At 40.4% G+C, this 12,772-nt stretch overlaps 1 protein-coding gene across 1 annotated transcript in view; it reads right to left on the reverse strand.

The window, feature by feature from the left end:
* Nucleotides 1–6,554, reverse strand: part of LOC120059785 (estrogen-related receptor gamma) — a 23,183-nt gene extending 16,629 nt beyond the window's left edge. Inside the window, exon 1 of the mRNA XM_039008833.1 lies at nt 6,530–6,554. Within this exon, the coding sequence (XP_038864761.1) occupies nt 6,530–6,554 (25 nt within the window). The remainder of the gene's footprint in view (nt 1–6,529) is intronic.
* Between the last annotated feature and the right edge of the window lie 6,218 nt (nt 6,555–12,772).

Genomic DNA, 12,772 nt, shown 5'->3' on the forward strand with positions numbered 1-12,772 from the left:
TTTTAGTGCCTTGTTGCAAACAGGATGCATGTTTAGTGTTGCAGTATTACTTTAGTGCCTTGTTGCAAACAGGATGCATGTTTAGTTGTTGCAGTATTACTTTAGTGCCTTGTTGCAAACAGGATGCATGTTTAGTTGTTGCAGTATTACTTTAGTGCCTTGTTGCAAACAGGATGCATGTTAGTTGTTGCAGTATTACTTAGTGCCTTGTGCAAAACAGGATGCATGTTTAGTTGTGCAGTAATTACTTTAGTGCTTGTTGGCAAACAGGATGCATGTTTAGTTGTGCAGTATTACTTTAGTGCCTTGTTGCAAACAGGATGCATGTTTAGTTGTTGCAGTTATTACTTTAGTGCCTTGTTGCAAACAGGATGCAGTTTAGTTGTTGCAGTATACTTTAGTGCCTTGTTGCAAACAGGATGCTTGTTAGTTGTTGCAGTATTACTTTAGTGCCTTGTTGCCAAACAGGATCATGTTTAGTTGTTGCAGTATTACTTTAGTGCCTTGTTGCAAACAGTGCATGTTAGTTGTTGCAGTATTACTTTAGTGCCTGTTGAAACAGGATGCATGTTTAGTTGTTCAGTATTACTTTAGTGCCTTGTTGCAAACAGGATGCATGTTTAGTTGTTACAGTATTACTTTAGTGCCTTGTTGCAAACAGGATGCATGTTAGTTGTTGACAGTATTACTTTAGTGCCTGTTGCAAACAGGATGCATGTTTAGTTGTTGCAGTATTTACTTAGTGCCTGTTGCAAACAGGATGCATGTTAGTTGTTGCCAGTATTACTTTAGTGCCTTGTTGCAAACAGGATGCATGTTTAGTTGTTGCAGTATTACTTTAGTGCCTTGTTGCAAACAGGATGCATGTTTAGTGTTGCAGTATTACTTTAGTGCTGTTGCAAACAGGATGCATGTTAGTTGTGCAGTATACTTTAGTGCCTTGTTGCAAGCAGGATGCATGTTTAGTTGTTGCAGTATTACTTTAGTGCCTTGTTGCAAACAGGATGCATGTTAGTTGTTGCAGTATTACTTAGTGCCGTGTGCAAACAGGATGCATGTTTAGTTGTTGCAGTATTACTTTAGTGCCTTGTTGCAACAGGATGCATGTTTAGTTGTTGCAGTATTACTTTAGTGCCTTGTTGCAAACAGGATGCTTGTTTAGTTGTTGCAGTATACTTTAGTGCCTTGTTGCAAACAGGATGCATGTTTAGTTGTTGCAGTATTACTTTAGTGCCTTGTTGCAAACAGGATGCTTGTTTAGTTGTTGCAGTATTACTTTAGTGCCTTGTTGCAAACAGGATGCATGTTTAGTTGTTACAGTATTACTTTAGTGCCTTGTTGCAAACAGGATGCATGTTTAGTTGTTGCAGTATTACTTTAGTGCCTTGTTGCAAACAGGATGCTGTTTAGTTGTTACAGTATTACTTTAGTGCCGTGTTGCAAACAGGAGCATGGTTTAGTTGTTACAGTAGTTACTTTAGTGCCTTGTTTGCAAAACAGGATGCATGTTTAGTTGTTCAGTATTACTTTAGTGCCTTGTTGCAAACAGGATGCATGTTAGTTGTTGCAGTATTACTTTAGTGCCTGTTGCAAACAGGATGCGTTAGTTGTTGCAGTATTACTTTAGTGCCTTGTTGCAAACAGGATGCATGTTTAGTTGTTGCAGTATTACTTTAGTGCCTTGTTGCAAACAGGATGCATGTTTAGTGTTGCAGTATACTTTAGTGCTTGTTGCAAACAGGATGCATGTTTAGTTGTTGCAGTATTACTTTAGTGCCTTGTTGCAACAGGATGCATGTTTAGTTGTTGCAGTATTACTTTAGTGCCTTGTTGCAAACAGGATGCATGTTTAGTTGTTGCAGTATTACTTTAGTGCCGGTTGCAAACAGGATGCATGTTTAGTTGTGCAGTATTACTTTAGTGCCTTGTTGCAAAACAGGATGCATGTTTAGTTGTTCAGTATTACTTTAGTTTCCTGTTGCAAACAGGATGCATGTTTAGTTGTTGCAGTATTACTTTAGTGCCTGTTGCAAACAGGATGCATGTTTAGTTGTTCAGTATTACTTTAGTGCCTTGTTGCAAAACAGGATGCATGTTTAGTTGTTACAGTATTACTTTAGTGCCGTGTTGCAAACAGGAGCATGTTTAGTTTTACAGTATTACTTTAGTGCCTTGTTGCCAAACAGGATGCATGTTGTAGTTGTTACAGTATTTACTTTAGTGCCTTGTTGCAAACAGGATGCATGTTTAGTTGTTGCAGTATTACTTTAGTGCCGTGTTGCAAACAGGATGCATGTTTAGTTGTTACAGTATTACTTTAGTGCCTTGTTGCAAACAGGATGCATGTTTAGTTGTTGCAGTATTACTTTAGTGCCGTGTTGCAAACAGGATGCGTTTAGTTGTTGCAGTATTACTTTAGTGCCTTGTTGCAAACAGGAGCATGTTTAGTTGTTGCAGTATTACTTTAGTGCCTTGTTGCAAACGGATGCATGTTAGTTGTTCAGTATTACTTTAGTGCCTTGTTGCAAACAGGATGCAGTGTTTTAGTTGTTGCAGTATTACTTTAGTGCCCGTGTTGCAAAACAGGATGCATGTTTTAGTTGTTACAGTATTACTTTAGTGCCTTGTTGCAAAAGGATGCATGTTTAGTTGTTGCAGTATTACTTTAGTGCCGTGTTGCAACAGGATGATGTTAGTTGTTGCAGTATTACTTTAGTGCCTTGTTGCAAACAGGATGCATGTTTAGTTGTTGCAGTATTACTTTAGTGCCTGTGTGCAAACAGGATGCATGTTTAGTTGTTTCAGTATTACTTTAGTGCCTTGTTGCAAACAGGATGCATGTTTAGTTGTTACAGTATTACTTTAGTGCCTTGTTGCAAACAGGATGCATGTTTAGTTGTTGCAGTATTACTTAGTGCCTTGTTGCAAACAGGATGCATGTTTAGTTGTTGCAGTATTACTTTAGTGCCTTGTTGCAAACAGGATGCATGTTTAGTTGTTACAGTATACTTTAGTGCCGTGTTGCAAAACAGGATGCATGTTTAGTTGTTGCAGTATTACTTTAGTTTAGTGCCTTGTTGACAAACAGGATGCAGTTTAGTTTTCGTTCTGTTTGCCAGTATTACTTTCAGTGCCTTGTTGCAACAGGATGCATGTTAGTTGTTGCAGTATTACTTTAGTGCCTTGTTGCAAACAGGATGCATGTTTAGTTGTTGCAGTATTACTTTAGTGCCTTGTTGCAAACAGGATGCATGTTTAGTTGTTGCAGTATTACTTTAGTGCCTTGTTGCAAACAGGATGCATGTTTAGTTGTTGCAGTATTACTTTAGTGCCTTGTTTGCAACAGGATGCATGTTTAGTTGTTGCAGTATTACTTTAGTGCCTTGTTGCAAACAGGATGCATGTTTAGTTGTTGCAGTATTACTTTAGTGCCTTGTTGCAAACAGGATGCATGTTTAGTTGTTGCAGTATTACTTTAGTGCCGTGTTGCAAACAGGATGCATGTTTAGTTGTTACAGTATTACTTTAGTGCCTTGTTGCAAACAGGATGCATGTTTAGTTGTTGCAGTATTACTTTAGTGCCGTGTTGCAAACAGGATGCATGTTTAGTTGTTGCAGTATTACTTTAGTGCCTTGTTGCAAACAGGATGCATGTTTAGTTGTTGCAGTATTACTTTAGTGCCGTGTTGCAAACAGGATGCATGTTTAGTTGTTGCAGTATTACTTTAGTGCCTTGTTGCAAACAGGATGCATGTTTAGTTGTTGCAGTATACTTTAGTGCCTTGACAGGATGCATGTTTAGTTGTTGCAGTATTACTTTAGTGCCGTGTTGCAAACAGGATGCATGTTTAGTTGTTGCAGTATTACTTTAGTGCCTTGTTGCAAACAGGATGCATGTTTAGTTGTTGCAGTATTACTTTAGTGCCTTGTTGCAAACAGGATGCATGTTTAGTTGTTGCAGTATTACTTTAGTGCCTTGTTGCAAACAGGATGCATGTTTAGTTGTTGCAGTATTACTTTAGTGCCTTGTTGCAAACAGGATGCATGTTTAGTTGTTGCAGTATTACTTTAGTGCCTTGTTGCAAACAGGATGCATGTTTAGTTGTTGCAGTATTACTTTAGTGCCTTGTTGCAAACAGGATGCATGTTTAGTGTTGCAGTATTACTTTAGTGCCTTGTTGCAAACAGGATGCATGTTTAGTTGTTGCAGTATTACTTTAGTGCCTTGTTGCAAACAGGATGCATGTTTAGTTGTTGCAGTATTACTTTAGTGCCTTGTTGCAAACAGGATGCATGTTTAGTTGTTACAGTATTACTTTAGTGCCTTGTTGCAAACAGGATGCATGTTTAGTTGTTGCAGTATTACTTTAGTGCCTTGTTGCAAACAGGATGCATGTTTAGTTGTTGCAGTATTACTTTAGTGCCTTGTTGCAAACAGGATGCTTGTTTAGTTGTTGCAGTATTACTTTAGTGCCTTGTTGCAAACAGGATGCATGTTTAGTTGTTGCAGTATTACTTTAGTGCCTTGTTGCAAACAGGATGCATGTTTAGTTGTTGCAGTATTACTTTAGTGCCTTGTTGCAAACAGGATGCATGTTTAGTTGTTGCAGTATTACTTTAGTGCCTTGTTGCAAACAGGATGCATGTTTAGTTGTTGCAGTATTACTTTAGTGCCGTGTTGCAAACAGGATGCATGTTTAGTTGTTGCAGTATTACTTTAGTGCCTTGTTGCAAACAGGATGCATGTTTAGTTGTTACAGTATTACTTTAGTGCCTTGTTGCAAACAGGATGCATGTTTAGTTGTTGCAGTATTACTTTAGTGCCTTGTTGCAAACAGGATGCATGTTTAGTTGTTGCAGTATTACTTTAGTGCCTTGTTGCAAACAGGATGCATGTTTAGTTGTTGCAGTATTACTTTAGTGCCTTGTTGCAAACAGGATGCATGTTTAGTTGTTGCAGTATTACTTTAGTGCCTTGTTGCAAACAGGATGCATGTTTAGTTGTTGCAGTATTACTTTAGTGCCTTGTTGCAAACAGGATAAATGTTTAGTTGTTGCAGTATTACTTTAGTGCCTTGTTGCAAACAGGATGCATGTTTAGTTGTTGCAGTATTACTTTAGTGCCTTGTTGCAAACAGGATGCATGTTTAGTTGTTGCAGTATTACTTTAGTGCCTTGTTGCAAACAGGATGCATGTTTAGTTGTTACAGTATTACTTTAGTGCCTTGTTGCAAACAAAATGCATGTTTTGGAATATTTGTATTTTTTATATTTGTATTCTACTTTTCATTCTGTCATGTTGGTTATTATTGTGGAGTCACTACGATGTTGTTGATCCATCCTTAGTTTTCTCCCTTCACAAACAATGAACTCTGTAGCTGTTTAAAAATCACCATTGGCCTCATGTTGACGTCCCTGAGCAGTTTCCTTCCTGTTCTGCAGCTCAGTTCAGAAGGATGACTGTATCTTTGATGTGTCTGTGTGGTCTAATATATCATCCACAGCCTAATTATTAACTTGGCCATGCTTAAAGAGATATTCAATGTCTGATTTGTTATTGTTACCAATCACTGCCATTCTTTATGAGGCTTTCGAAAAGCTGGTCTTTGTAGTTTAATCTGTGCTTGAAATTCAATACTTAGGCTAATTTAGGCTTGTTAATGAAAATGGATTAATACTTTTGCAACAACATTTGAGTTAATTCAATTTTAAAAAATACTTTAATATTATGGAGTATTTTGTATAGATCAATGAGCAAAAAACCCACAATTAAATTAATTTAAATCCCACTTTAATGCAACAAAATGTTTAAAAAACCAAGGGGGGTGAATACTGCTGATAAGTAAAGGGATAAATCACTGAAGATGTTTAAATGCGACCAGCCACTGAACCAAATGCTGGAGACACTGTCCTACTTGCAGATTCTATAGTAAAGAAAAAACACGGAACATATCACTACCAGCTCCTCTCTCTAGCGTATGTTCTGAGGGGTAAAATAAAAGATAAATGTTCCACAGAGGCTTCACAAAAATCCTATTAAAGGAGAGGGAATAATTTTTTAATGATATCAGAATTTCCATTATATAGACTCTATGGTTATTGATTGCCTGTCATTTATGGTGCCTTGACTGAGATGGGCTGGGAAGACAAGACATCCACCTCCCATTTACCAGCTTTATTAGGCCTTGTGTGTGTGTGTGTGTGTGTGTGTGTGTGTGTGAAGGTGTCACTCCTGGATAATTCACTCCTCTAGCTCATACGTGGGACCATCTAAACCACAGCACATGCATGACGCTGAGATGAATGTTAATGCACAGCTATCTTTTATAACCCTCCATCTCTCCACTCGTTTAGTTATTTTATCGGTTTAACCTGTTGTCAGACTAGCAGACTCTCTGAGATGGATAATTGCTGTAAGGGAGTCTTTGTCTAAGAGACAGCTGAACAACACACATATCTACAGATGAAAGTACTTAAAAGCAGCGTACATGTACCCTCCTCTTGTTGCAGGTTTGTTCAAGGCAGTTACTTTTCTTCTCCTCCACTTTAACCATTATCTCTTTACTCTCTCTCCCCTCCCTCCCATCTCTAGCTCCAGCAGGTCTTGCTCCCCCCAGGTTGAGGCCAGTACATGGGACATTGATGGAGGTGACCTGGGACCCCCCCTCTCAGCCCCACGGACCCCCACCACTCTACCAGGTCTGTCTGTCTGTTCGCCTTTCTGTCAGATACTTTCATAACCAACTACAGAGGGACATTATTGTTTCAATTCCTTTAAAACATATTTGTACGTACATGTCTGTTGTGATACTTCCACTTTGTGTCACGTCTCGTCTTGCTGTTATTGAGCCTCTATGTAATCAAACCCAGAGAGTAACTGCTACTGTTACATTTGAACCTGAACTCCATCAGGTGGAGCGAACCGACCTCTCTCTCTCTGACCCCCGTGACCTCGTCGTTAGGGGGGCGAGGTTTCCCGGCAACGGTTACCACCGGTTCCCCAGCGACACACTACCGATCAACAGCGACTTCACAGGTACGTGGCAACTGTAGATGAACACACACACACACATACTGTACACACACACACACACACATACTGTACACACACACATACTGTACACACACACACACACACATACTGTACACACACACAGTAATATTGGTGTATCTCCATCTTTGTGTAAGAGCACAGCTAAATGAATAGTTGGTACATTATAAAACACATAAAAATACATATAGTTTATCATTTGTTTAGTGTTGTTCTGTATATGTTCAGACTGAAACAGTATTTCTGTGGAAGAGTCCCAGCTAAGTGAATGACTTCCACATGAGACAGAGGACAATTACAACAGTGTTTACTCACATAATTGGAGAACTGAGCTCCAAATCAAAACATGTTCTGCTTCATCTGCAAACCCAACCAAAACATCCCCAGTCGGCCATTTGTTTCAATTATATTATATATGTTTTAATTGGCTCTTATGCTAATCAAATATATTCGCTACCAAAGCATCCGGTTGATTCACCCAGCAATGTTACAGGAGGGGTAATGAAAAGCCTTCATTTGCCATTATTAACTTGTTTTCTCCTTCCTTGTTTGAGGGATTTGTAATATATTGTTTTTACTTAGATTTTCTCCTCAAATGCCCAAATCCTTACTCACAGTCAAATCTGGCACACTGGTCACCTCTCACTCTGGCATCATTCTGGCATCACTGTGGCATCACCTTAGCAGACTGTGTGTGTGTGTGTGTGTGTGTGTGTGTGTGTGTGTGTGTGTGTGTGTGTGTGTGTGTGTGTTTACTTAGATTTTCTCCTCAAATGCCCAAATCCTTACTCAGGGTCAAATCTGGCACACTGGTCACCTCTCACTCTGGCATCACTGTGGCATCACCTTAGCAGTGTGCGTGTGTGTCTCCAGCACAGTGTTCACTATTAGACCTCACGTTCAGCATCTCTCCCCTCCCTAGTTCTACAGGTCCAGTAAACTATCAGAGAAATCTGTCTATATTTGTATGAATACACCACCAGTTACTCCTTAGTCCCTCTGCAGTGTAGGACATTATGCAGCCTGCATATCATATCATAAAGTAAACTAATGGTATAAGCTGCTGACCTAGCCTGGTGTGGAGATGCACGGCCATCTGCCCGTAACTCTATTAACGTCTAGCAGCTTTTCCCCCTTTTCTCCTTCAATTATGACGCGGGATAAATCTTTATAAATCAGGACCAGGCTTCAGTCCTGCTGCCGCTAATTGATCAATGGCCACAGTCAGAAAAGGAGTCTCGTCCTTGGGCCCCACGCCATTACACACACATACACACATAAGAGCACACGCGCGCAAAAACACAAACCCATACACATACAAGTGCACACACACACACACACACACACACACACTCACACCCACCCTAATGAAGAGGCACAAACCAGAACAATCACCTCACACACTCCCAGATTAGCTCTGTCTGAGATTGCTCTCTCCACACAGCCATCGCTTCCTTGCGCTCAGTGTGTATTAGGTCTTTGTGTGTGTTTTGTTTTATTGGAAGAACAAAAGTCTACAGAAAATATACATCTAGAAATGCTTCTAGATGATCTGGTCAAGGTGTGTGGAAAGGCTTCCTTGAAACAGTCGTGAGCGTTTTTTTACAGGCTATGATAAAAGACCTGAGATGTAGATAGATAGAGGTTAATGGATCAAATCATTGGCATAAACAGGATGTATTCACTATCATCTAGGTGTTTTCGCCATAACCATCCCTTTCCACATTCAATACTAACCTCATACCCTACATCCAATTATATCTGCGGAGGCGCACGCAACACCAAACAAATCAAATAAAAAAAGGAAAGGCACCGTCTGTACGGCAAATTGATCAGACGGTGGAACTCATCAATGCTAACCTGCAGCCTGATGGGCTTTCTGTCTCAAATCACTCATCATCCTCTCTTCCCATTAACGTAATGCACTATTTAGAATATATTTTAGAATATTAATAACGTGATGTTTTCATGTTTCCATAATTTGTTCATTTAGTTTATGTGTATTCTTGCGTTTTCAGGGAACATGGAGTCGAGTGGATGTATGCCACTTGTCTTTGAGAGGTCAATGTGCTTTATGCTAAATCTGGGCTCCAATCAAGGAAGCCTTTTCACTATGAAATCAATGCCTGAGAGATGAGTGCAGGTTTCCTTAATGGATTCATCCATTTAGAGATGTTTTTTATACATAAAAAAACTAGACCTATCCCTTTGCATGAATATGAATGTGATTGGAATCTGTTTTTTAACCAGACAAATCCCAAAGATTTGAACTGCACTGAAATGAACTCAATCAAAAACGGTGTGTAAATAAGAAACAAAAAAGAGAAAGGAATAATATATCCTAACTCTACACACTCTATTGTAGCGCTGAAGAAATGTTAAATGATACAAATTATTTTCCTTAATTAATTTGATTGATTGCCGTGCGGTGTCGGCACGGAGGCAAAGTGGAGGGAAAACTTTACAGACATCATTAGTTTTTCTCCATTTAAAGATTAATCAGGAGAGGCTGGGCTCTTTAGCTCTGTCATTTGTATATTTAATGGGCTGCTGCAGAATCTATGGCGGTAATTAGCGCTAGCCGCTCTCTCATTAATACGACTGGGCTGATTAATGCTAGCGCCTCGCTAACATGACTGGAGTGATCCGCGGGATGTTCTGACTAGATTACACCAGGCAGACCCTGTTTGTTTGGCGTCATGACAAATAGAATAGTGCTCAACAAAAGACCAGGGAATAAAGACCAGGGAAATAGGAGGATGGATTCTGCTGAGACAATATGTTTGTTTTGTGTATGAGGCATTGGAAAGGGTTTGACTCTAGGATTGTGTTGCAAGTTCTTTTTAATCTCTCACTGTTATGATTATAATACACTGTACATGTAATAGATACCAGTTCTGATATCTATAGATCCTTATTAAAACAACCTCCACATTAGTCAGTCCTATATCCATACAGCCTTTATCTCGGAATGTTGAGTCTACAACATTACAACAGGCATGTCTGCCTCCAAGCATGTGTGTGTGTGTGTGTGTGTGTGTGTGTGTGTGTGTGTGTGTGTGTGTGTGTGTGTGTGTGTGTGTGTGTGTGTGTGTGTGTGTGTGTGTGTGTGTGTGTGTGTGTGTGTGTGTGTGTGTGTGTGTGTGTAAACTGTACATGACTCTACTCAGATCCCTTAAGAGTGTCAGGTTAGGAACAGTGCCCGGTTGCATAAAACCCCTTAAGTAAAACCACTCAGCTGCCTCCGTCACTGAGTGGTCAAGTAAGTCGCTCTGGTCTCCTAGGGCAGTCTCTCTCTCTCTCTCTCTCTCTCTCTCTCTCTCTCTCTCTCTCTCTCTCTCTCTCTCTCTGTCTCTCTCTCTGTCTCTCTCTCTGTCTCTCTCTCTGTCTCTCTCTCTCTCTCTCTATCTCTCTCTCTCTCTCTCTCTCTCTCTCTCTCTCTCTCTCTCTGTCTCTCTCTCTCTCTCTGTCTCTCTCTCTCTCTCTGTCTCTCTCTCTCTCTGTCTCTCTGTCTCTGTCTCTGTCTCTGTCTCTCTCTCTCTCTCTCTCTCTCTCTCTCTCTCTCTCTCTCTCTCTCTCTCTCTCTCTCTCTCTCTCTCTCTCTCTCTCTCTCTCTCTCTCTCTCTCTCTCTCTCTCTCTCTCTCTCTCTCTCTCTCTCTCTCTCTCTGTGTGTGGACTATCCCAGCTGGACACTCCTAAGAGCCCCTGGTACAGCGCATCACTGAGTTGCCAGAACAGACTGCTGACTGAGTGGTCCAACATGTCTCTACAGTCTGGTGGATCCTACTCGAGAGTGAATGGACAGTATGGTCTCCCCTGGGGTCTCCCTATTGCTGAGGTACTCCTGCTGGGGTTTCCACAGAGCCCCCTGGTCCTGCCTGCAGAGAGCTGAGTAGTCAGCCTAGTCTCTATGGTGTCTCCCACGAGGGTCTCCCTTCCCTCTCTGGCTGTCCTGGAGGATGGATGGACTGGGCTGGATGACCAACCGTGTGTTGAACCTGAAGTAGCGAGCTGTCATCAGAAAGAGCTGAGCACAACGGGGAGAGAGTAGAGACTGCAGAGCACAACGGGGAGAGAGTAGAGACTGCAGAGCACAACGGGGAGAGAGTAGAGACTGCTGAGCACAACGGGGAGAGAGTAGAGACTGCTGAGCACACAGCTTTCAGAAACATCTATGAACAAACAGGCACGCAAACAGCCAACAGCCAACTTACATAGCTTCTAAAACAAAGCTGTGTCATTATTACTAATATCCATCAATACCTTGAATAAATGCACACACACACACACGCATGTACACACAAACAATAGTATCAACAGCCTTACAGTACTCAAAACAACATCCGTACAAGAGTCTACAGCTAAACTGCAGTCACACCAACTCGCAGCAAATCAAATCAAATTTTATTTGTCACATACACATGGTTAGCAGATGTTAATGCGAGTGTAGCGAAATGCTTGTGCTTCTAGTTCTGACAATGCAGTAATAACCAACGAGTAATCTAACCTAACAATTCCACAACTACTACCTTATACACACAAGTGTAAAGGGATAAAGAATATGTACATAAAGATATATGAATGAGTGATGGTACAGAACGGCATAGGCAAGATGCAGTAGATGGTATAGAGTACAGTATATACATATGAGATGAGTAATGTAGGGTATGTTAACATAAAAATGGCATAGTTTAAAGTGGCTAGTGATACATGTATTACATAAAGATGGCAAGATGCAGTAGATGATATAGAGTACAGTATATACATATACATATGAGATGAGTAATGTAGGGTATGTAAACATTATATTAAGTGGCATTGTTTAAAGTGGCTATAGATACATTTTTACATACATTTTTATCAATTCCCATTATTAAAGTGGCTGGAGTTTGCTTGTTTCAGTAAATGTCATTTCATTGTGTGGGTTGTGACTAACAACTATTTCTGTTGAAGGAGGATTTCCTTCAAGTCAATCACTGTCACAACACTCTAAGGATGTTTGCATGTCTGCTCCAAGGACAGTGAGTCTCCATGAGTCCATATGAGTGTCTGTCTAAGACATGTCTATGTCCCTACTGCCAGTGTCTTCAGTAGTGGTAGAAGGTATGTTCCCTAGTGGACTGCTCTACCTATATTAGGGTTAACGCAAACTAACGTAGCCCTTTCCTGCAGTCAATGACCAAAAGCGCCATCTTTGGCCTCATGGGTGGAATATTATTCATATTTTTCATAAATAATAAAACTTTAACAACGAAAATCTGACATGGTACATGTGTCTTCTTTTTGTTAAGCCCAAAACCATGTGTGTGAGGTGTATACGTTTGTTTCAAAGTAGATTTCTTTAAGACTACGAGAATCCCTCTGTGTGACCCTGATTTAAACCAATGCTGTCAAAGATTGTAAAGTCAAAGAGAGATGGAGAGGGGGGGTGAATGGATAGAGAGAGAGAGAGGGTATTCCCAGATTGACTACTCCATCGTCACCAGATTAAAACAGGCTAAATTAGCATCACCTATCTGTCATGTACTGTATCGTCTTCCTCAAGAGGCTCTGATGTGTTCCATCTATCATGACTACAAACACTATCGCTCTGGTGTAATGCTCTTATACTGAGACCTCATCATTTCTGCTCTTAATGTCAGAGAGAGATTGAGAGATGTAGAAGGAGAAAGAGAGATTTTTTAACTACATTTTTGGCCAATTTAAGGCACAAATGCATC

Source organism: Salvelinus namaycush, chromosome 15 (genome assembly GCF_016432855.1).
Source record: "Salvelinus namaycush isolate Seneca chromosome 15, SaNama_1.0, whole genome shotgun sequence".
NCBI lineage: Eukaryota > Metazoa > Chordata > Actinopteri > Salmoniformes > Salmonidae > Salvelinus > Salvelinus namaycush.